This window comes from Bombyx mori, chromosome 5, assembly GCF_030269925.1.
Source record: "Bombyx mori chromosome 5, ASM3026992v2".
Taxonomy (NCBI): Eukaryota; Metazoa; Arthropoda; class Insecta; order Lepidoptera; family Bombycidae; genus Bombyx; species Bombyx mori.
The window spans coordinates 8,951,205-8,976,340 of NC_085111.1; the positions used below are offsets into that span (position 1 = coordinate 8,951,205).

At 33.7% G+C, this 25,136-nt stretch overlaps 2 protein-coding genes and 2 long non-coding RNA genes across 6 annotated transcripts; 2 read left to right on the forward strand and 2 right to left on the reverse strand.

The window, feature by feature from the left end:
* Positions 1 to 102: 102 nt before the first annotated feature.
* LOC101738538 (phospholipid scramblase 1) lies at positions 103 to 12,054 on the reverse strand. 2 transcript variants are annotated; one of them, XM_004930164.5, is made up of 5 exons: positions 11,889 to 12,054; positions 9,735 to 10,047; positions 7,575 to 7,840; positions 3,817 to 3,978; positions 103 to 2,093 (listed from the first exon to the last, which is right to left on the reverse strand). In XM_004930164.5, exons 2-5 carry the CDS (start codon positions 10,036 to 10,038, stop codon positions 2,052 to 2,054), a joined length of 774 nt encoding a protein of 257 aa, XP_004930221.1. In that variant the 5' UTR covers positions 10,039 to 10,047; positions 11,889 to 12,054; the 3' UTR covers positions 103 to 2,051. The 2 variants fall into 2 exon arrangements, with proteins under 2 accessions (XP_004930221.1, XP_004930222.1); XM_004930165.5 differs by lacking the exon at positions 11,889 to 12,054 and adding an exon at positions 11,452 to 11,746.
* A 2,085-nt stretch (positions 12,055 to 14,139) lies between these two features.
* LOC693109 (ras-related protein 2) lies at positions 14,140 to 15,683 on the forward strand (the record flags this gene model as incomplete). Its single annotated transcript, NM_001046862.1, is given in 1 exon segment — positions 14,140 to 15,683. A coding segment is annotated over 1 exon segment (543 nt). The 3' UTR covers positions 14,976 to 15,683.
* A 3,411-nt stretch (positions 15,684 to 19,094) lies between these two features.
* On the reverse strand, positions 19,095 to 22,730 carry LOC119628514 (uncharacterized). Of its 2 annotated transcripts, none has more exons than XR_009973201.1 (3): positions 22,601 to 22,730; positions 20,593 to 20,748; positions 19,095 to 19,361 (listed from the first exon to the last, which is right to left on the reverse strand). It is a non-coding gene; the product is annotated as an uncharacterized LOC119628514 (long non-coding RNA). The 2 variants fall into 2 exon arrangements; XR_005244690.2 differs by lacking the exon at positions 22,601 to 22,730 and adding an exon at positions 20,914 to 21,076.
* LOC134198916 (uncharacterized) lies at positions 21,132 to 24,597 on the forward strand. Its single transcript, XR_009973200.1, has 2 exons — positions 21,132 to 23,896; positions 24,436 to 24,597. It is a non-coding gene; the product is annotated as an uncharacterized LOC134198916 (long non-coding RNA).
* The last annotated feature ends 539 nt before the right edge of the window (positions 24,598 to 25,136 follow it).

Below are 25,136 nucleotides of genomic sequence, written 5' to 3' on the forward strand. Positions count from 1 at the left end.
TTATATTATATTAAATATAATAAATTATTTTTAAAAATTAACAAGAAGCAAAATTAAATCTTAGAAAAAACATCTTATCAAAGACAGAAAAAATAGCACCAGTGTCAAATAAAAATTTATTATAAAATAATTAGCAAACACTTCATTTAACTTGTTTCTATAGGTTAATAATAAACCGTATATTAACGAGAAAATAAGAGTTATAGATTCAAATCATAAGATCGTGTTTCGAACGTTATTCTATTATATAAAAATATAAAAGGATACATTTTAACTGGCAAAATGAATAGAGCCATAAATATATTTTAAAAAAAGCATCTTACTAGTAAACCTTCGTTTCCACTGACTAAACATGCTGCATCACTGCTCTAGCATCTTGGAAACGATTGTATGATAACAGCAATTATTTCAATCTACTGTATGCTTAGTGCGAGTTTTTTAACGTTCTCGATAGCGTCAAAGTTAAGCCAAATAAATATGCAGTTGGAACAGCGCCCCCTAGCGGCAAACGTACGCAAACGATCCCACTCCATACAAGTATGAGCCAACTTTTACGCTATCGAGAACGTTAAGAAACTCGCACTAAGCACATTGGAGAGTACTTCGCGGTAGGTAGCCGCTTGGTTCTGACCCTGACATTGCTGACGTCTATGGGCGATGGTAACCACTCATCATGAAGTGGGCCGTATGTATGGTCAGATACAAGATCCATAAAAAAATGTAATATACTTCAAACTCGTATCTCAGGAAATGCAAAGGTATTAGCTATGAGCCTTGTTAAAAAAAATTTATTCGCTTTGCATACAAGCGAGCGTACGACTCGCTTACAGGAGCGGCTCATCTATTTATCATCAAAAACCCTGCGGTAATAACTTTGACTGGCACACTAGAGTTCAAACCTATGGACATATTTAGTAATGTGGAAATTGGACTTTTTAGTCGAGTGACCGGGCACTCGAGCCTACGTTCGAGTTAATTTCGTTTTACTCTTTTAATAAATTGTTTAAAAAATATTAATTAAATTATTGACGAAGAGCTTTGGTGTAAATTTTTTATATTCCGGGTGTAAGTGACCGTTGTCGAAGTGAAGACCGTTTATTCATGACATCATAACACTAAAATTATGGCAGACAAAAAAATATTTTACCCTATTATATTACACTGCACACAACATAAATTAATTAAACATCAGCTGAAGCTTGAGGTCAACAATCTCGTGCGACCATTAATATCCTACATTTATGTTTTACAAATAAAATGCTACTTATGGTGAGATATACAAACTCCTTTTCGATTTCGGAAACGGTCACTGAATCTTTCAACCTCGTATTAAACGTACCGTACGCGTTCCAAATTATATAAGTATTAAATTTAAGTAATAGAAAAGATTTAATCAAGAGACTCGTTATATAAGTTAAATAGAAGATTAAATGCACAAATTTAACAATAAAGGTTACAAACAATTCATAATATATTTTTCTTACATACTAATCATAAAATATAATTAAGTGCTAACACACAAACGTGTCAAAATCAGATTCAGATTATCAACATTTAATTACTTACACAAATTGACGAAATAATCTAAGAAAATGTTCCGTTAAAATCTGTCAACGTTGAAGTACGAGAATATAAATAGCAATCCACATAAAAGATTAATCATAACTTTAAATTCATTGTCCAATAAAACATAAACCCCGCAAAAAGACTATTCTTACTACATACATAAAACCCGTATATTAGGCCCTTACAGCTTGCATAAGGTCATTGTCTGACAAAGATTATCCATAATTTAATGCAGCATTCCCGAAAATTATAACGCAAAGTAATCATTTATTCTGACTGTACGTAGTAATCATTAATAAGACTAACATAAGAAACGAACAGATAAGAGTTTTGTTAATATCTTAATATTAGAAAAACATGTAAAATCGTATCAAAACTTAAATCTCATAGTTGGAAGTTGCAGCAGTGGTAATCAATAAGGCCTTGGCCCTTCTTTTTTGAATATAAAAAAAAAAGTTCAGTTGTGTTGAAGAAATTTGAATTCATCAGTTGCGATTGTTGTTGCCTTTTTCAAAGAACATAAAATCCTGTAAAGATAATATTTAATTAATGTATATTCCTATTGAATATTCGGAATTTCGATTGAAAATTGATTGCAGCATTGGTATTCTTGATATGTATGCCTGTAACTAATGAAGTTGACTGAAACATTCTGGCACAATAAGTAAGAGATTATGTGAAGAACCTACGGCTTGCACATTTTAATTTTTATTTATTAGGGTTGTGGGATTGCTTTTGGTCCAGAGCCCTAACCCATAGACACAAGCCATTGAGTTTCTCGCCGGATCTTCTCAGCGGATCGCGATTCAGATCCAGTTGTAGATTCTGCGAAGCACTGCTCTTGTTAGGGCTCGTGTAAGCAAATTCTCCCAGGGTGAACCTGTGAGCTCACCTACCCGTCCGCGTGTAGTTACGAGTAACCCATTAGGCTACCAGCGAATAGACAGGGGAAGAAAGGTCCAGAGTATTTTCCAGCTTCACAAGCATGGGTTCTCATTTTTTCAACTAAATGGCAGTTTTCGTGTTTTTTCATTTTTTTTATTGCCCTTGTGGGCAGACGAGCATACGGCCCACCTGATGGTGAATAGTTACCGTCGCCCATGGACTTCAGCAATGCCAGGGGCAGAGCCAAGCCGCTGCCTACCGCTTAATACACTCCACAAGTCTCGTTTGAAGAAGGACATGTCATGGCGCTCGGGAAAAACCGTGGAGGGGAGCTCATTCCATAGCCGGATGGTACGTGGCACGAAAGACCTCTGGAAACGCACTGTGGATGACCGCAGTGGCTCCAGGTAGTATGGATGAACTCTACTCCGGTGGCGGGCGGTGCGATGGTAAAAACGAGATGCCGGTATCATCTCGAACAATTCCTCAGAGCACTCCCCATGGAACATACGGTACAAAAAAAAGAGGGAACCGAAGTCCTTCCGCAGACCCAGAGGTTCCAAAAATGTGATGTAATGTCTATTCATTTCGGTATCAACATAACACTCCCTGTAGACCGTGAGTTCATCTACCCTACTAAACTAATATAGAAAAACAATAGAATATGGAGTATATTGTACTTATCTCTGTACTCACTGTAAGGGACTGTGAGCGAAACGGTAATACTACTTAAAATTGGGAACCAGTTGGCATTATGAATGATATCGTAACTTCCGATTATTAAAAATATGGAACCATGACAGTAAAGTAATAATAAAAATAAATTATTTTATAGGTGCCTATTATAGTCTTTTTTAAACGGTATAAGATTGAACGGATGAGGTAACTGTTCTATCAAGATTTTATTTTTATTGCTTAGATAGTTGGATGAACTCACGGACCGGACCACCTGATGTGATTACGTGGTTATCGGAGCCCACCCGTGCGGACTCTCAAGACGTCCTACCACCAGTAATTACACAAATTATAATTTTGCGCGTTTTGATTTTTATTACACGACGTTATTCCTTCAGCGTGGAAGTCAATCGTGAACATTGTTAAGTACGTACTTCATTGGAAAAATTGGTACCTGCCAGCGTGATTCGAACACCGATGCATCGCTACATAAGAATGCACCGGACGTCTTATCTTTTAGGCACGACGATTTCAAATTTTCCATTCAATTTCCACGTCACGTCTATAGAATCCGATAACTAATTATAATTAGCGATCCTGAGCTCACATGTCATAATTCAGCCGATAATATAAAAAAAGTGCTTCAGTAATAGTTTTGTCGTTAGCAAAATTAAGAAAAAACATAGTTACTATGAGAAAACATGCTCCAAGGAGTACAGCTTTGATTTTGACGTCCAGGTCCATCGGGAAACTTATCCCAAAATTGTCGGCATCGGTGAAGGCTTCGCGTGCAAATCCAGACCACGACTTCGTGATTTTGCCAACTTTCGTTTCTCCATCCTTCGAATACACCTGGAAAATTTTTTGTGTTCGAGACTTAATTATTTAATCTCATTCATTACAAAATATATTTTTGAAAGTTTTTATGTTGGATTCTAGGAGCAACAAAGAAGAGGCAGTGTCATCAAATATTAAGCAATTTCATAGGTATATTGGTAAAGCCATCAAACAAAATAAATATTCAATTATGTTACTATTTTAATTCAGCTCGTCAAAAATTCGCTACAATGGACACAATGAATTGCAATTGATGTACAGGGGAATGTTTTTGTTCTCAGATAGTCAATCCTAGTTACGCTTAGTGCTCGTGAACAAAATTAATTTACTGTCTGTCACCAAACGGTTAATTTGGACGATTAGCTATGGTATTATAGGGATCGCTGCAAAATTGCGCTTTCACCGCGACGTAAACAGTCATTGTCACCAATAACAATAGTCTCAAGGAATTTCAGACTTATAAACAGTTTATTTGGATTAAAATGCTTTTTCGTTTATGTTATCATAACATTTATTCTTATTCAGGTTCGCGAAATATTTCACCTTGTATTTTTAATTCATGTTATGTCATAGCAGTTTCGTTAACTACCACAATTAGACAAGGCCACTCCCGTATTATTGATGTACTTGTAGTGCTACAAAGAGAGAATCGTTTTCGTGTTTTACCCAATTCCCAGTCCAACGTGTGATTATTATTTAAAATGAAATGACAATGACTTTTAATAGAGAGTTTAACAGAAAGTTTAACAACGAGACTTTTAACACACATATGTAGATGGGCAAATTAGTTCACTTACAATTCATAAGAATGACGAAACCTGATCCATTTTTTAATTGTATTACATTATCTGCTATACTAATTTTCAAACCGGAATGTACCTGCTTGACATACTTCATGACAAAAATAGACAAAACAATGATACTGATCAGTGCGTCCTTACAGTATAGTCTAGTCAACAAGTTCAAAAACGTGTTAAATAGACATAAAGCTCCTAAAAATATGTACGATAGCTCATTGGATGCGGAATGATGTCTACAAAAATGTTTTTTAAGGGCTTATTAGCACATAAAAAATTGCGATTGTTATAAACAAAATAAGATTTAAAAAAAAAGGAATTTGGTTTTTCCTTAATTATTTCTAAAATAATGATATTTAAGGAATTTTGAAAAAAGATGCTGAAAGAGGAGGAAATTTCCAATAAAAAAGTCCCAACTTCCGGAATTCTATCTCTATTATTTATAAAAAAAAATTAACGCTGAAAATAGCGCTCCGCGAGGTCGTTACGCCATAGGCGCGCCGTCTAAAAAGCCGGTATATCACCTAAAATATTTTTTTTATAGTATTAAATAACAATTTAAAAATTTGAATAAATTATGGTGTAATCTAAACACTTGAACGAAAAAAACCTCGGTGAAAAAAAAATTTTATATCGATTTTTAAAAAATTTACACCATTGTTAATTAACTAACTTTTTTCCAATCTCTGTTTTTATAAATTACGGTATAAAAGCTACAATAATTCATCTATAAATTTTTCCCTTCGTGGAGCTCTTATCATTTAAGTACTTAATAAAGTTAAGCAAAAAAATTTTTTTAATCTTTATTATTTTGATAATTATAATTTTTTTTAATTAACAAAAAATGAAATTTCTAAAAAATGTTATGAAAAATAGTTTTTTTTCGTAATATCTAATATTGCTGTTTTTGCATCTACCATAGGTATTAATTAACATTTAAAAAAAAAATTTTACGCTGTTTGTTAAGAAATTGTTTATAAATAAATAGACTATTTTGGGATTTAAAAAAAAAAAAAAATACCGTCTTATTGCATAGGTGAAATAAAAATTAAAAAAAAAAAAATTCTTAAATAAATGTTTTAATTGTTTAAAATCGTTTTTTTCATATTTCAATTGTTTAAATAATTAGTTAAGAAATTATTTTTTCTTAAAAATCATCATTGACTCTTTTCAGCGGATTAACAAAGAAATACATTTTTTTATAAATAATTTCATTGTTTATTAACTTAACAATTTGTTATAAAAATTAATATTAATCGTTATATTTTTTTTCGAAGACTACAAATAATTACAAAAACAACCATACATAACAAAATATAGAAAAAAAAAATTGTATTTTTTACAGCATTTTTAGATATTATATGATAATGAAATTACAGCCGTTACATAATTTGTCAAGCTATAAATTGTTATAACTTTTAAACTATAAGAGATACGGTAAAGGACACTCAGGTCATTTTTATAAAGGATTTATTTATCTTTAAAATAAATTCAAAATCGATCCTGTAACTATTGCTGTTCGTTAGTCTCGCTAAAACTCGAGAACGGCTGGACCGATTTGGCTAATTTTGGTTTTGAATTATTTGTGGAAGTCCAGAGAAGGTTTAAAAGGTAAATAAATATGAAAATCCTGGAAATTATATAAAAACAAAAAAAATGTTTTCCCTTTGATGTCCCCCGTCGGACGGATTCATTTTGTTTGTTTTAAGTTTAGTTTTATACAAAAGTTTAGGTCTTTTATTTATCGATTGAGGCACTACGAAGTCTGCCGGGTCATCTAGTAAAATATAAAAATGAATTGCTGTTCGTTAGTCTCGCTAAAACTCGAAAACGGCTGGACCGATTTGGCTAATTTTGGTCTTGAATTATTCGTGGAAGTCCAGTGAAAGTTTAAAAGGTGAAAAAATATGAAAATGCTCGGAATTATATAAAAACCAACAATTTTGTTTTTCCTTTGATGTGTCCCCCGTCGAACGGATTCATTTTGTTTGTTTTAAGTTTATTTTATACAAAAGTTTAGGTATTTTATTTATCGATTGAGGCACTACGAAGTCTTTAGAAGTTACGAAGTTTTTAGCTAGTTAAAAATTAAATAATGTTGAAGTTTCGAAACGTTGATTGCCATTTGACAATGATACTTCGTAAAAGTAAACCGACGCGTGGCGATGTTTATTTTGGTGTATTCGGTCTTGGAATTTGAAGGGTGGAAACAAGTTTTTTATAGCACTGTATGAATGGACAAACTTTTACACCCGGTATTACAAGGCCACTGGAGCCCACAACAAGAAGACATCATAGCGTGATTTCCATTAATCTAAGTCATGAGGTCTTCAGACATCTTTTTTAATATTTTTTTAATTCCTATGCAAGCAGACGAACATACGGCCCATCTGATGGCGAGCGGTTTTTTTTTATTGCCCTTGCAGGCAGACGAGCATACGGCCCACCTGATGGTAAGTGGTTACCGTCGCCCATGGACTTCAGCAATGCCAGGGGCAGAGCCAAGCCGCTGCCTACCATTAATGACTGCAGAATAGTGTTTGCACCTGTTTGACCTCAAAATTACTCTAAAATTAAAATTTATCTTTGACTGTTTATCTCCCCGAGCCCTCACTTCGCCACCTCTAACCAATCGTAGTGCCAATCGATTGCCAATTGTTTTTCAACGCAGTAAATCGCCAAACTGCCATAAAGTAGCAAAGTATTTTTAGAAGTACTTTTTTAATTTAGAAGCGCGATTTCTAATACTAAATTTGAAACATTGACATAGCAGCAAAATCGGTGATGTTAAAAATTTGTTCACCAAGGTCTTACCTCATTATTGAAGTTGTCCATAATTTTCATATCGAAAGGACGTAAAGGTCCGCAGCAGTTTCTTGTGCAGCAATCATTATCCTCAATCGCATAATAAACTTTTTGACCAACACTGTTCATAACTGTGTATTTGTTGTTTGTCTCGAACCCAACAAAAGCTTCTAATAATTCAACTTTCTGATGCATTATCAGTTGGTCAATCATGGAAAGGTATTCCAAACCTCGAGGGCAGTTGCTGAGGCCTTGCGGCATATTCATCCAACCACCTTTAAGAAAGACAAGTCCAGTGTAATGAAATAAAGAAGCAGTAACGTCTTATAGATAATATTAATAACTTCATTGATAAGGGAAGTAAACAGTTTTAATTAATAAAAGTGTTTATATTATTTTAAATCCCAAGTGGTTCTAATTCGAAAGCAGCATATAAGCATTTTAATTACAAACTAGGTGTGTGCCGAGAGCACTTCTGCTCATCTATGAGGATAAAAATAAATCTAAAAATAAATTAAGTGACAAATGAATTGAACATATATTATTTTCACATATTTCCGTAAGTGATGACAAAGAACCGAATGTAATAAAAGAAGCCACTTTTTGTAGGGATCGAAAATCTGGGACGCAACCATCACCTTACTTAAACTTATCCACCTTCGAGTATAATAATGGTGTGGGGGGGGGGGGGTCGAATCTGTATTAGAATTCGCTCATTATCTTGGTAGGAAAGTACTGGTTTGAGAGCTCGCACATTTTAATACACAGTAGCTATGATTATAGGTCTATGTCTGGTTATGGTTTTTAGAGTGAAATAGCCATTATAATAGTAATGTATAGATAATTGAGACTTGGACCTTTTAGGTTCAAGGTGGATTCACATTCCTCTTTTTATGGGCTCCAGTAACCAATAAAAGACTGGGAAGAAATTGAGATCTTTGTACTTTTAGAGAGACAATGAGTGTTGAGATCCGTATTTCACTCATCTTCCATGCTATCATCCATACTACAAAGCAAACATTCAATAGATCAAACATTATTGATGTAAAACTGCCGGGAGATTATCATCATTACGCTAACATTAATGATGAGGTAAATTTAACATAAAAATGATGTTAGTTAAAGGTAAATTTAACATAAAAATGATGTTAGTTAACAATCAACAGTCAATATGAACAAATAATATTATAATTTTAACTTAAACATCAAAACAATTACCATTTAAGTTAGATCACACAAGGAGCATTAACACATTTAGCAAAAACAATCACACTGTAAGTTAGAACATTTACCGTATCCAAAAACATTGGTTATAACACAATAAAACACCAATTAAAAATTAAGCTACTCTATAAGCACCCTCCACAATACTGTATTTGTCAATGCTACAACTAAACCTCTTTTCTTCTTCAGTCAATAATCTTTCATAACCACAGTGATTAGACTTGAAAACTCTCTTGTAAAGTCTGCAATAACTTCGTTTAATACTCTTCATACTCAAGGTCTCAATATAAACACTCTTTTCTCTATAGCTTTTAATAGCCACACGCTTGATGTTCAAATAATATTTCAGTTTTGGCCACAGAGCACTTGATTCTGCAGGCTTTTTTACTTCTTCATTACTTTGAGGATCAAAGCTATTGTTTGATGAATCACTTATCATTATTGTTCTTTTAAAATTTAGTAGGCATTTTCAAATAAAAAAATTACATATAATAGAAGTTTTTTCCACTTTTTTATTTCGTCTTATTCACAAAATGTGTCTTTACTGAGTCTGAGTAGTGGATGGAATAAACATTCCTTATCTGTTTGGATGTCATTAGCTTTGTCTACTTTATGTCTCAGTGTCAACAAAATAGGCACTAGACATATCAATATCAGAAAACAAACAAGTAATATTGTGCAGTGATGTTTATTGACCCTAATTTAAGTACATGCATGTGATGCAACTTTAAATATATTACTACTAATGTGGAGAGAAGCTTTTCTAGAGCTATCAGAAAATAACAAGCTGTATTTGTAGCTTATCTGGGACTCCTTTTAATTGCATTAATAAAAAAACATGCTGAAGATATGGTTATGTGCTGTCTGGCTACTACTACTGCTACTTTTATTCTGTAGTTAATTATATTTTTAGCTTAACCCTATAAAATAAACTTTCATACACACCTGGAGCTTGTGGACCTGGTTGTTGCATCACTGGTACCGGATATCCACTAGGCTGAGGATATCCAGGAGCAAATCCTGGTTGATAGCCAGGTTGAAATCCTGGCTGGAACCCATGCTGCATGCCCGGAAGGGGTTGTGCCCCAGGATGTAGGCCGGGGTGTGGCATAGGAGTGGGTGGTGGGCCAGGATAGCCGCTTTGAGGATGCATGGGGTAACTTTCATTTGGCTTTTCTCCTTCTGGTGGAGGTACATATCCATGACTTGCAGGGAAATTTGGTGAGTATGGTGTTGGTTTATGTGACATTGTTAACTCCTGTAACAAAGATAAATGATTTTTAGCTAATACATAATATGATAGACAAATATATTTTCTTTAATTTAGAAAATTATAGACAGTTAAAACTACTAAGTAATCTCATTTAATATTTATTAATGTCTTTTGATTATTTCTGAAACTTCAAATATTTCTTAGTGATGTTTAGTAGTTTATTGTTTACTAGCTGACCCGGCAAACGTTGTTTTGCCATATATAAGATTTCTAGGGAATTTCTAGTGTAGAAAAAAAAACCTCAGCCTGTGTCCGTGCCTAGGATCCTATCTTTATATTAACCAAGTCTTATAAAAATCCGTTCAGACGTTAAGGCGTGAATGAGGTAAACTTTTAAACCAAACTATTAAAAATCACTAACTTAATTAGTTTTCTGCCTACTGCCTACGCCTTAAGTACGATAGCATGAATATTAATAGCCCATATCCTTTTCTAGGTTACTATCTATCACCTAACTAAATTTCATCAAAATCCGTTCAGCCGTTTAGGCATGATAGAGCAAAACTCCCACCAAAAACCATAAAAAAATCACTAACTCAATTCAGTTTTCTGCCTACTTCCTACCCCCTAAGTACTATGACGTGATCATTTTGATCTTATATCCGTTTTTAGGTAACCATCTATTACCTTACTAAATTTCATCAAGATCTGTTCAGCCTTTTATACGTGAAAGAGCAAAAGTCCCAACAAAAACGACTAAAAATCACTAACTCAATTTAGTTATCTGCCTACTGCCTACCCCCTAAGAACGATGGCGTGATTATTTATAGCCTATGACCATTTCTAGGTTATCATCTATCACCATACCAAATTTCATCAAAATCCGTTCAGCCGTTTAGGCGTGAAAGAGGAACAGACAGACAGACAGACAGACAGAGTTACTTTCGCATTTATAATATTAGTATGGATTTGTGATGAATGACAATATAATAATATTAACTAGATAGTTCTGTAATTTTCATTAATGTTAGATTTATAATTCAGAAAGAATCAAACATGTTGCATTTTTCTTACAGAAACCAACACAATCAACTATTTATCACCAAAATTGCAATAGCCGTACATTACATAACAGTAACATTGCCCAGATCATATCATTTATCATGACAAAAGTATACTAGCGTATGACATCTGCCCATAACTATCTTCATAAGGAATTTCATGCCATCCTTTCAGCAGTTTTTTAGTCATTATGTTATAAACATACAAAATTTCTAATTTATAACATTAGTCAGTAAATCAGTGTTAGTGGTTGTTATTTTAGTCTCTTATTTTGCTTATGACCGTGTTTGTTCCACTGTCAGTGGACAGTGATCAAAATCCTAATAGGTGCGGATAAGTGTATGTATATGTTTAGTGAATAGTTCTTTTAAAAAAAATCACATTTACTTTTCTGAGCCACACATTCGATTCATTTCGTTGCAGGCATATTTATATTTATTAAAATTACATGATTTATTTTAGGCATCTTCACTACTTGTAGCTCACAAACAGTAGGTTGAATACTATACATTCATATAATCTATTTTATATGAATTTTCACATTTACTTTACTAAGCGACACACTCGATACATTTGGTGGTAGGAATATTTAACTTTTTATTTATATTTATTAAAATTTTATGATTTATTACTTTTCACAATATTCGCTCACAGACAGTAGATTGAATACCATAGAAGAGTTTAAGGTATGAGGCGCTATGTATTTTATAATTTTTTTACGGATTTTTGCCATTGATACTTCGACTGGAAATTTAAAAAGAATTGATGATAATAATTTCAGTTGCAGGAGAAGATGGAAAGAACTGTTAACCACTGAAACTTACCGTTTCGTAACCTTTTTCGTATATTAATTGTCTCTAGAATCAACAATAGAATTAAAGCCTACGTTGGCTTAATTTACTAAATTCCGTGTTTTGGTCACTTTTAGCGAATATTAGTAAAGTGTGCCTGTCGAATATATTAAGTGTATAATCTATGGTGCCTATTGCCTACCTATTCTTTATAGTAGGTACTAGGTAGGTATGGGTTAATATTAAGTAATTGTCTATGGTATGGGGAATACTATGGTAATATTATCCCACCAAATTGAACACACTTTTTGGCGGTAACCCGAGGAGTGAAGTTGTGTTATTTGTTTTATTTTGTCTAGTCAGTGTTTCATCAGATTTAAATGTGTAATAACGGTGGCTTATTAATTGTTTAGTATCTGTGAAAGTGCACAAATGTGGGAAAATGAAACAAAGCCACTGAACGTAACTTCTCGGGATCTTCCAAAAAGTCCACTGAAAAAGTTTCAGTAAATGACCACCATTTTAATGAGATTACTCCACTTTACTAAGACTTGACCTAAAGGTCTTAGTTACCAGGTCATAAAATCCATTAAAAAAACCAAATTGAACAGAACTAGTACCCACATAATACGTATTATACGTATTACTAAAAACTAGTTAGTTTTTATCTACGCATAGCAATAGGCATTGCAAGTATATGATACATATTTTACTACTTTAATATAATAGATGGGTAGACGCGTTCACAGCACATGCGCTTTTTGAGGTTATGTGAATGCTTAGACGTTCCAAATTGACTTAAATAAAGTCTATTAGCCACAGCGGCTGTACTACTCTTCAAACACGGTGGCATACATATGCAACATTTATTATGCATAGAATTTAAATTCTTCCTTACTTTTCATTTTACCCTGGAATAGCAATCTCAAAAACGGTCTTTGACAGTATAAAGACAATAAATTATCTACAAAACTTAACTGCTCTTCCAGAGGACAGAAGTAATTTGAAAAAACTTCTTGTTCAGTATGGCAATCAGCTTTAGGCCGTGTTGAGTTTAACATTTTTCATTACTCATTCAATCTTCGTAGTCTCTGTACAAGTGCCGGATTTTATTGTCTCTTGCTGTGTAGAAAATGTGCATTGAAATATAAATTCATATGCTTTCTTTGGAATACCTGAATCCCATCATTTAGCTTAATTTCGTGTAGTCCGTGCTGGTGTAGTAACCTGGGTATATAACTGGGAAATAGCGAGAATATTAGTACCATAATCTGGTATTACTGACTGACTGACTGATATTAGGTAGGAGCTCACAGTGGAAATGAATATGTTTAATATCTATATTAAAGGGTCACTCACTGTTGGGAATATTTTCTTTGGTTCGCAAGTCAACATTTAAATAGAATTTAAAGGTATAAAACATGATTTAACGGGTATTAGTTATACTGCGTTTGTAATAACAGGTTCCGATTTTGATCGAATTAAAACCAGGTTAATCTATACAGACAAGTTCTAAGGGCATCATTAACAATGTATCATTTAATACTCCGATTTACAAAAGTTTCAATTGAATTGAAGTTTATTTAAGCTTCAATTCAAGAATTATTCAATTTTCTATTATTTCAATGACGATGTTATTTATTTTTTCTTAACTTGATCACTTTCAACAGTATAGCCAACATGATGATATTAGAATATCCGTTTAAGTGTTGCTAGCTATTATATTTTACTGCGCAATAAGGAATTTTGGTAATTTTGTATAACTAATTTCCTTTAGCTTGCTTATACTTTTATATTTCTTTTAATCCCATAGACATCAAGATAATATGATAGATCGATCCTAAGATAATATGTTATACATTCAGTGCTCAACTCTAACTAGAATTATAGTGGATGTTTACCAAAACAATATTCACACAAATAATCTTTAGTTCATATTTAGTGACTTTAAAGCTATCAAGTATATTTGTTTTGTTTTGTGAATATTTCTTCTTTTGAACTCTTTTTGTATCACATTCTAAGAGCAAATCGTCTATGGGGCTACTAGAATTTTAGCATAGTGACGCGAAAAGTGTCATTTATAATGAAATAATAAGAAGTTTTTTAGTTATTTCAAAAGTAATGCACATAATAATTCAACATACATAATCAGTGTAACAATTGAACAGTGATAAAAAAAATTCTGGAAAAATGTGAAAAGCTTGGTTTTTATGGGTGGCAATATTATTATTCGTTAGGGAAATTATCCATTCACCAATCAAACCATTGCAACTAGGTGCATTGACCAACCTGCTGCTCGTGTGGAACCAAGCTGGTGTTGATCACGTCAGTTGAATGGAAGTTATGTTCCGCGTTTGTCTTTAAAGTTATTAGTGCTATGCAGTTGGAGTTATTTTAATTTACATGGAACTAAAATGGCGTCGGTGTTTATCAATTAACTTTAGTAAATGTAACTCAGTGATCGCATCCGAGTGAGTCATAAACCAACATAGCAATGACATTTTATAGCGCACAGTGTGAATACGTTTCTATAACATTGTGTGGAAGACTCGCAATTGTGATTTACGGAGCACAATAATGCGCGAATTTAAAGTGGTCGTGTTGGGTTCGGGTGGGGTCGGAAAGAGTGCGTTGACTGTGCAATTTGTATCAGGATGTTTTATGGAAAAATATGATCCGACGATAGAGGATTTCTACAGAAAAGAAATCGAAGTGGACAATTCTCCTTGTGTTTTAGAAATTTTGGACACCGCTGGCACGGAGCAGTTTGCTTCGATGCGAGATCTGTATATAAAAAATGGTCAAGGCTTTGTAGTAGTATATTCATTAACAAACCACCAAACGTTTCAAGACATCAAACCAATGAAGGAATTGATTACTCGTGTCAAAGGATCAGAACGTGTACCAATTCTACTTGTGGGAAATAAGGCTGACTTGGAACATCAACGTGAGGTGGCGCATGCGGAGGGCGCTGCGCTCGCGCAGATGTGGGGCTGTCCCTTCGTCGAAGCTTCAGCAAAGAGTCGCACCAACGTGAACGAGATGTTTGCAGAAATTGTGCGTGAAATGAACGTTAGTCCAGAAAAAGAAAAACCTTATTGTTGTTGTACAGTGCTTTAATATTTAGTGTGTAATGTGGCATTTATTTCTCGTAAGACTGCAAGAGCGAGGCGGGAGTTGGTCCGCTTCCGCTCGATAGCCGGTTGCCTCCAGTGGAGAGCTAGGCGGCGGCGCGCCGGCAACGACCGCTGGCCCTCCGGCGGTCGCGATGCGCGTCATATCACGTTGTTAATATCTTTGATACATACCATTGTCCAATCAAGGTGCTTTATCTTATATTTTCATACTTTAGTACTGGTAGATACTCCCGCAGATGATTATGATTAATATAAGAAACAAAATGAACAAAATTTGAGAAGCATAATATAAGAACCTAACTTTTGTTCAACATAATAGGAATGTGAGCAAAAGCATTCCATTACAGCAAATTGAACATTAACATGTAAACTAATGTTAGTATTTTTTGTAAATAATTTCATGAGATTATAAATATTGAAGGGCAAGGATGATTTAGAGAATTAAAAAGCCATCCAATATGCAATAATTTTGTATGATTGTGTAGAGTGGATCTTGGTGAGTAAGAGTTTACACCTAAGTCATGTTACAGAATGTGTTTTATTGTGTAAATTATGTTTGTATGAAAAACAAGTAATCAAGGAAATACAGTAAGAATTGTCAGTTGCGTGATTGTGTTTTAAAAGTCTACCAGGATTTGTGATAATACATATATAACAAAGTATCTATAATAAAAGTTTTAAGTGGGAGAGTAACAAGTGAAGTTTTATTCGAAAGTAACTCAGGCGAATGATAAGGTTATTAAAATATATCTCACAGCATGACAAATATGTTTATAAGTCCATCCAAAAATCAATGTCTCCGTGTCACCGATTCAATTGAATACTGAGCTGAAATTGTTGCATTGTCTTTAAGAGCTTCTTATGAACTTTAGAAAGTAGCATAAAAACTTGGTGGTAAAAAATAAAAAAAAATTATGAATTGTGTATGGAAAATCATAACAATGCAAATTAACATTGAATTAAATGTTTTACGTTATTGCCACTGAATTGTATATGGTGACCTTGGGTGGTTTTCAATTAGCATAAATATTTTGATTTCAACAAATAATTTACTGATAGATTTGAAAGAATGAGAATGAATAGTAAAATTAATATATAAACCAAAGCACTGATGTTTAATAATACCGCATTTACACCTAATATTAATTGAGGCAGTACTAACTTTATATTTACATAGTTGAAAACAAATTTTATTTTATTGTTTTAGAGGTGAGTACATAAATATCTTAATATTTTGGTTGGTTAATAATGGGTTAGATTTCAAGGACTAACATTTTATAAGGAACTGTAAATATAATGATAGGAAAAGTAAAATTTTTAACACGCTTTAGTACATACCTCTCTATTTAAAACCCTAAGATCATAAGTAGGCCCACAAAATATAGAGTTGTATAAAAAGGACATTTGCAAGATTGTTAGCTCATTTGTGCTCTCTGCATCACGTATTTGATTGTATTAAAACTTTGTAATTTGTTGATGGGACTTCTGGGATAGTTTATTGTATATTACTATTGAAATATGATAGGTGGTCAGTGCATTACAATTAATTACAATGAATGTTTTTTTATAAATTCAGTCAGAGCAAAGTATGGTCGGCATAAATTAGATCAAAAAAAATGAATTGTGCCAAAATATTGAAAGTTTAACCCTGTGTGAAAAATATGGTGTAATTTAAAATCAAAATTATCATTTGCCTACACACTTCTGAAAAATAAACCTAAATACTTATGTATGTTAATAACATAACTAACTACATGGTAATGTAAAATGTATAATCAAACTCATATGTCTTTTAAGCTTGATCAGATTTATTTTAGTACTTACTGTTTGAAACCATTGTTGAAGTTTGCATGAATTATATGAAACTATGAGTTGCTGGCTTGTTCCCTACAAATTGGCGTCTTAAGTAGTGCCTACTTTAGGTCTCGGTAGAATATTAACTCAGTCGTTTCAGGAATTCAGCCAGTCACCTTGTTTTGCTGACTGCCTAGAAAAGCGGCCTTGGTGACTGGGTCTTTAAAGTGAAATTACACCATTTGTCCATTAGAGTAGAAAAAGAAGACTTGTTTATAATACCAAATGTAAATAAGTGTTGAATGTTTCAATCTAATGTGCCCAAGACTCATAAATATGACTATGGGCTGACTGCTTAGTGATGAATGCCACAAATAAAAGACTGCATTGTGGCAGTTGTTGGACCGTGACATGCTGTGCGCAAGCATCCTCAGTTTCTACGACGTTCATCGGTACTTATAATTGCAATAATAATCTGATGTTTAACGATTTCTCTGCATTCATGTCGTAATGTAAACAAATGTACATAAGGTAGAGGAGTAACGAGCAATCATAATTACTATTTGGACCTAATAATAATACCTACTACCTACCTAATATTTAATAATAAACTGTACCTATCGGTTCGTTTTTTAGAAAACGTTTTTGTTCTATTTATGAAATTAATATTAAATCTAATATACACCTATTGATTGCCGATCTAATGTTTTCCTGATAATTGAGAAGTCTGAAGTGCTGCTATCATATAGCTAACGTTACGTCATGGATTTTCGGTGAGTGAATATTTAAATGTGGAACGTGCCTGGTTGCGGGAATAGGATAAAACATCTGTGGTGAACTGGACGTTATCGAGTTTAAGGTCATGCTTCGATTGCTGTGTTTTCGTGCACCACTGCTGTTTAGGTGCCGTTACTGGCCTAGATAAAACTAATTCGCTCGGACGTAGTCAGGTGTGATCATTTGTACTACATTATCTTTGTTTTTTGAAAAACTTTCATTCATCACAAGCCAGTAGCCACGAGAAATGCAAAGCATTGTTGCAAAATCTTAAAAAATATTATATATATCTACCAAAAAACGTATTCAGTCCTGGATTTTTAAATTGATATCTCAGGCAGATGGGCAGGGCGTTTACCTGATGATAAGTGGTCACCGCCGCTCAGGAAAATCAGCGATGATCGCAAGAATACTCTAGATTTCGATGCCTAACATAAAGCCCCTTCTTGAACCTCAAGAACAAGAAAAACAAAGGATTCAGTTTTTCCCTTGGCTTGTAAATCATGTAACAGCTGAATTTTCAGTGCACATACTTGAGTCATGGGAATAGCTAAAATTCCGAGTTTACTATAATAGTATTGGTGAAAATTATTTATTTATATATTAGTATTTATTTACTATTGAAAATTATGGTGACCTGATCAACAATGTATATTATTGTAACACAATTCAATCTGATGACGACCTAGCAATAATTTTTGTCCCGTTCGTTATAGATCTACCATTGCCGTGTTCCTGTTTTTAAGTCGTTTTGTATCTCAATATTTTAGAGGTAGTAAATTTAAAAAAAAAACCTTTAACTTATGTTCTGAGCTTATACCGCCTGACAACAGCCACCCCATAATCCTTGCTGCAAAATAATTTTGTTTCGGTTTGAAGGATTTGATAGCCGTTGTTCCAGCCAGTGTAAGTAAGCCTTGGAGTCGATAACCAACCACGTTCATAGTTTGGACTGGGAAGTTTAAAGAATATCATGACAATCTGTAAGTATTATGTACTAAGTACCTAAACATTTCACGATGGTTGCACTCATTGCAATAAGATTAAATGTACGCCTTCAACTGAAATTTTCTGAATAATTAAGATTTGTCTTCAGCTTGGCTCTGTCTTTGTAGGTTAAAGCTCACTAAAGCTGCGCTAGTTTATTTTCTGCGCCTGAAATATGCCAAAACTGTAAATTTATTAAATAGGCGTAACTCGGAGTAGGACTCAATAAAATATGCAGTCTCGCTTGGAATAGAATTTGAAGCGGCTGGATGTATCTCCCGCGCTTCATGGCTGCGTGTGGGGCATGTTCTGTATATAAATACATTTAATATTATCGTTACTGCCACACGAATGCTACCACGTAATGGTTTAATTTCCTAAATAATAAATATTCACCCACAGGATAACTAAATGTTGCTTTGCGTTTTGCCATGTTTTGTGCGTTGATTACGAATCACAAGTTCGTTTGTATTGAACAAAACTTTTATTTCCAAAGCAATTTTTGACTTACCTACTTGTGTTCAATATTTAAAAAAAAACACAGTTATGGAACATTTAAGAAGTTTTTGTAATTTTCAAATAAAAGCTATTTACAGTTCTTCGGTTTTTATACAAAGGGAAATAATACAGTTTTTTAGGTCCAATGTTCATTTAAGTTATTTTTTCCATTTTTGTGTAACATAAATTAATTAATAAGTGCATTTTTATCCGGTGATTTCATCTGCGTTAAGTTTGGAATACCCACATATGTAGAAGTTTATATTTGATTTGTTATGTCCTCGGAACTCTTCATCCTAGCGAAGTAAAATACCTATAAATACCGGTTTAACTTTAATCATAGGGTTTTTATCTTCAACAAAAAGTTTCGACGTATCGGTCTATTAGTTTTTGTCCGTTGACCGTACGAAAAAATCCTGAACTCATTTACAAACATATATAAAAAGAACGGCCTCGAGTCATTGAGTTAAATGTACTACGTACCCTCGAGTTGATAATTTTCTCTTCTAAGTTCTTTTATTTAAAGTCATTTAAAAATCATGTATGTGATTTCGAGTCAGGATTTCTAAATACCATCCATAATTACCTTTAAATTTATTTGTAATTATTATCTACTTTCTGTCACGTGACTCTTGCACTTTTTAGAAAAGACTGAACAACAAATACACTTGAGACATGAACCGTGTTTATTAAATTCTAAAGTATTCTATAGCGTCGATAGACACGGTAAAGTGAATGTGTGCCGCAGCTCATCTTGAGACATTATGTCGAAGTCACGCTTGTACAGAAATAACAGTCTTCTCGCCATTATATTTGCGGCAGAAATAGGTTCACTATTGGCCTACAACGTGAATTAGGTAGATAAGTAGAGGAAGATATGTAAGAAAATAAAGCGATAAAATAAAGCATGGCAATAAAATAAAACACGATATTTAGGTAACAATAGTCTAAGAATCCGGGTGGCATTACCCGTATCAGATCATTTTCATCATGTATAAATCTTCTGTCGTAAACAGTATGTACTACGCACTTTTTCGCACACTTTATTTTTTCAATATAAAATATACCTATATTGGTGCTTAGGTAGGTTTTAGTGATGCAAATTGTTCCTCTAGGTTAGTAGAAAAGCTATATTTATATTATTAAGCTGGGTATTAAAATTATAGACAATTACATTGAATAACTATTTGGTATAAGTGTGTAGGTAGATAATAAAAATAAAAAGTAAAATGTAGGTACTTTAAAACAATTAGAGCATAATATCGGGATTTGTGTAGTATTTCTTTGCTGTTTTTTTATTTATCACTCACAAAATAGAGATATGAATGGATTATTGTTTAAAAAACTAAATCAGACGCACATTAGCCGTGACTTAAACTAAACAGTAAAATAATATAATTGATTGTAGTGTGGGGTTCTTTTTATTATATTTCTATAAAAACTCATATATTTATAAGCGTGGTGTTGTTTTTACTATATCTGTATAATAGTTAATACACAGCTACCAATGTGCCATTTGTAACATGCTATATCAGTTACCCCACCATATTTTACAATGAGATTAGTTCCGTCTACAAAGAAGGCTTGCGGAGAGCACTAGCGGCGGTAGGCAGCGGCTTAGCTCTGCACCTGGTATTGCTGACGTCCACGTGCGTCGATTATCAATCACCATCAGGTGGGTCATATATGTAGTTGTCTGTCTAAAATGGCAAAAACAAAAGTTATTTTATTTTTCTACTTTTTAAATCGACTTGCTATTATAGCGTGTATTTTATTTCCATCAATCATTTCTTTTATGAATGTTTACGTATACCCTTAAATGGTAGACAAGAACTCTTTTATGTTGATTAAGAGAATACATTTACCATCGTCCCATAGATTGTGTGTACATAATCTGTGTAATTAACATATCTTTTTATTAGCTGGTGATTTTAAGTCATGATAATAGACTAAAGTAGCGAAATGATTACATTATGATGAGTCATTGATACGTCTGCAAATTTTCAAGTTATTTTGACGTTACCTCGCATAAAAAGGAAGGTTATTTGAACGCAATTTGTGATTTTTTTATTAAAATGCTATATTCCGTTAAATTAAAAAAAAAAACTGTTGACGTTGAGGTTTACTTGAATCCTGTTTGTAAAAGGATTCTTTTACCGTTATATTACCAGTTCTGAGTAATCAAACTGACGTGTCTTATTGAAATTCGTAAGTAGAATTTAGTAAAGGATACCAGGAAAAACTACAGAAAGCCATGCTACTAAAAGATAGTCACTCAAGGAAAGTAGACCGATATTTGCTATTTTTGGACTTTGACAAACAATAAATTCACGCGTGTCACTATGAGTGGGTTCTATATAAAATAACCACTCAGTTAAATATATACATAAATATTGTTGTGTAAAACTATCTAAGCAGTAATGTGTCGATTGATTATAATTTCCACACCTTGATGAGGAGCGCTAGATACAATAATGAAATAAGAGACGAAATCCAATACCCATTGTTAGTCTGTTTAGCCAGTCAGCAGCGTTCAATAATAATGCTGTCACGTGTATAACAGGTTTCATCTATACAACTTCCGTTTGCGTACTGCATCCCTCCAACACGTGGTAGCTAAGTTAAGCTTTGTTCATTCTTACAGTGTTAATTAGGTTCATAATCCAAGCATTGTTTTTTTTCTTTGATAAGTACCTACTTTTTGTTCATTAAAAACTCACCGGTGGACTATTTAGTGGATTTTAAGCCATCAGTGCAATAAAATTTTGTTTATTTATTTATTGTTTAGGTGGGTGGATGAGCTCACGGCCCACCATGTGTTAAGTGGTTATCGGATCCCATAGACATTTACAACATAAATGTCGCCACATACCTTGAGATATAAGTTCTAAGGTCTCAGTATACTTACAACGGCTGCCCTGTGGTCTCAGTATGGTCTCAGTATAGTTACAACGGCTACCCCGTGATATTGCTCGGTAAACCGACGGCGACGGTCCGAATGTTCTTGTTCAGAACTATACAAGTGCAATATGCAAGCTAACTTGAAAATGTCGTAAGAGAGATTCAGGCATCTGTCAAATATCTTGCGTTGTATGATGGCTACCTGCCACAGCCCCACTCTTTAAACCGAAACGAATTACTGCTTCACGGCAAAAATAAGCATGGTGGTGGTACCGCACACCCATGCGGACTCACAAGAGGTCCTACCACCAGTAGAGATGACACACAATATGTAACATTACTTTCTATAGTAATCGAGTGTTTCATTTTATTACAGTAATAAAGTGCTTTAAATTAATAATCGAGAAACTACAGATTAACTATTTCAAACAGTTTTTATGGTGGTGATCCATGACAGTTCCACCATGTTGGCCTGCTTCCGGTTGGTGAGGTCGGCGCGCATTGACCGCGCCTACTCGTAAATTAACTACCTATCTGACTTTCAAATACTAAGTATTTGCATTAGATTAACTGATTACATAAAAGTCATTGAAAAAGGTTGTTGTCATCCAGTCATTTTAAAACATAGTTTTAAAAGAAATATATTCTTACATTATTAAAATAAAATGTCAAATTTATCATTCACGTTCGTTTCTGTAATAAGCAGTACTTTTGTACTGACTATGTAAATCCTGTAAATACAAGGTTAGTTGTTTCAAAGAAACTTGTATTTGGTAATATTAAGTAATAATTCGGTTTGAAGTAGTTCGAATAATAAGGCATAATGTTAAAATGGCAAATCGATTTTCCATTGAGATGGATTTACTGCATCGCAATGTCAAATTGAAACATACTTTCATTTGATTTCAACGGTTGGCTGAACGAAGTAATGTCGACTATACAGCCAATAATAGTAATTGCTTTTACATTGAAGGAATACTATTACTGAAGGAATACTGATTAAAATAGTGCAGTACTAATGCAAAGAGTTTCCTTATATTTAATTTCGCCAAAAAAAAAATATGTTGATAGTGCGTATCCGATTTATTTTAAATAAAGCTTGAAGTATTTTTCACATAAAAGGAATCAAATCGCCTTAAATGGTTTTCTCGATTACGATATAAAATCGATTACTGATTAAAAATCATCTATCTCTCAAGCTGTACTACCAAATCCAAGAGGCGACCAAGAATTACGTACTTTTTGATCACAAATGGAAATTCAATACTCAATTTATTGTTTCTGCTTACACAAAACGTATTTCTAATCTATGTACATACATACGTTTTCTTTTCGGTTTTCTTTTTTTACATCCAATACAATGATAAACAATATTAATAAATAATCAATTTAGATTAAAAAAGTTATTCTTTAAATATATTTTTTTGTTATTAATCTGAGTTGATAAAGGTTGGCGTATTTATCAAGGTTTCCATGACCAAAGTTGTTTTGGAAAAGTATGCTGAAGTACTAGCTAGAAGTGAAACCATAACTAATCGAATAACACGAAAAAACGTTTCGTACGTGTCTGGTTATAATAAAGTTTGCGTGCGTGAATTAGTTAGTATTTTGTGTAACATGCAATGTAAAGTGAATTATTTTAATGCTGAATAAGCATCTCATATCGGTTTTTAGTTTTAATAAAAGTGAAATATTTTATTTACAAAACTTTCCTTCTGTTCTTTTCTCGCTTTTGTTTAAACTTTTTTTTTGCTGGGTCATTATTAACTTTTCCCGCCAGCGTAGACTTCACGTGTCCCTGTACTGATACGGTTCTCGTACGATACGAGATTCGGCAGATCTAATAAAAGCAGGAATAGTTAATATGTGGCAGCTTATAGAGTTCCAAACTGATACTAGGCCGGGAGTTTACTTACTGGCGGTAGGAGATCTAGTGAGCCCACATTGGTAAGTACAATCACTATGGTTAGCTCTGCCGTGAAGCAGTAATGTCGTAAAGTCGGTTTGTAAGGTGAGGCAGCCGTTGTACTGTAAAACTAAGATTTAGACCTCTTGTCTAAAGGTGAGTTGGCGTGTTGATGTCTACGGGCTCCGGTAACCAGGTGAGCTGTGAGCTCGTCCACTCATCTAAGCGATAAAAGCTACTAGACTATTTCACATTAAGAGGCTCATATGATCCGTGCTTTCTGGCTCAGCCCCTTCTATCTAATACTATGTACAGTATGTACCTACATACATGTATAAAAACCAGTACTTTGGACGCTTTTGTGAGACAGGGCCCGATCCGTCCATACCTGCACTAGTAATCGTTTTTTATTCAGTTACATTATGAAATATGCGTTAGATATAAAGATATACATTTGTATTGTTCGAACGAATTTAAAACTTGTCTGGCGGGTAAGATTATACTGGAAGTCTGTGTAAAGCAATAAAGAGGAGCTACAAAAAATACTAAACTCATTCATAAAACATGTCATTGTATCCAGGCGCACGTGCTTTTCGGGACGAGGGAGCACCGCCATTGCAAACACGAGTGACCTGCATTGAGCAAACAATACGGATATTTCTACGGAATGATTTAAACTGTATATTATTCTAAATGAAATAAAGGAATGCTTAGATCAAGTAAAAGTAATGTGAACTAAAAATCGTACAGTCTTGAATTTGGTTTGCTGCCAATTTTCACGCAAAACAACTGTTAAGTTCAATGTCGAGTCGGATGTACGAAGCTGTTTTTTTGTTTTTGATGTTTTTGGACGCGAGAGCACATGTGGAAGATTCAATGATACTGTCACTCAAGTTTAGTCAACGAGTTTCTAAGAGCATTGGACATACCTATCTACTTTTAAGTTATAATACACATGTTTGTAACAAAGGTCACTGGGAACTGGCACAGACTTTTATTGTTCTTTATAAGACTTCTAAATTGAGCGAAAGGTATCATGTTACTGTTTCTCCCGGTGAAATCTCGTAAGTTTTCTCACAAGCGTCTGGCAAAAAACGTTAGTGCGTATCTACTACATATCGTTAATTGTATTGAAATATGCAAGGTGCATCTCGCAACTATAGTCGAGAATTGGGTGTATGTTTGAGTCACGCCGCGGCTTCGGTGGCAAACTGCCAATACTGTCGAGGCTGACTTAACAGTGGATGAGGAATACATACCATTACGCCATCAAGAATAAAA

What these genes read in the sequence shown, in the direction of transcription:
- LOC101738538 (XM_004930164.5), bottom strand. Translation starts at nt 10,038, where the DNA reads ATGTCACATAAACCAACACCATACTCACCAAATTTCCCTGCAAGTCAT. An exon ending in TGGACAACTTCAATAATGAG is followed by an intron (nt 3,979 to 7,574) that starts GTAAGACCTTGG and finishes AAAATTTTCCAG; the next exon opens with GTGTATTCGAAGGATGGAGA. An exon ending in TTGGAGCATGTTTTCTCATA is followed by an intron (nt 2,094 to 3,816) that starts GTAACTATGTTT and finishes TTATCTTTACAG; the next exon opens with GATTTTATGTTCTTTGAAAA.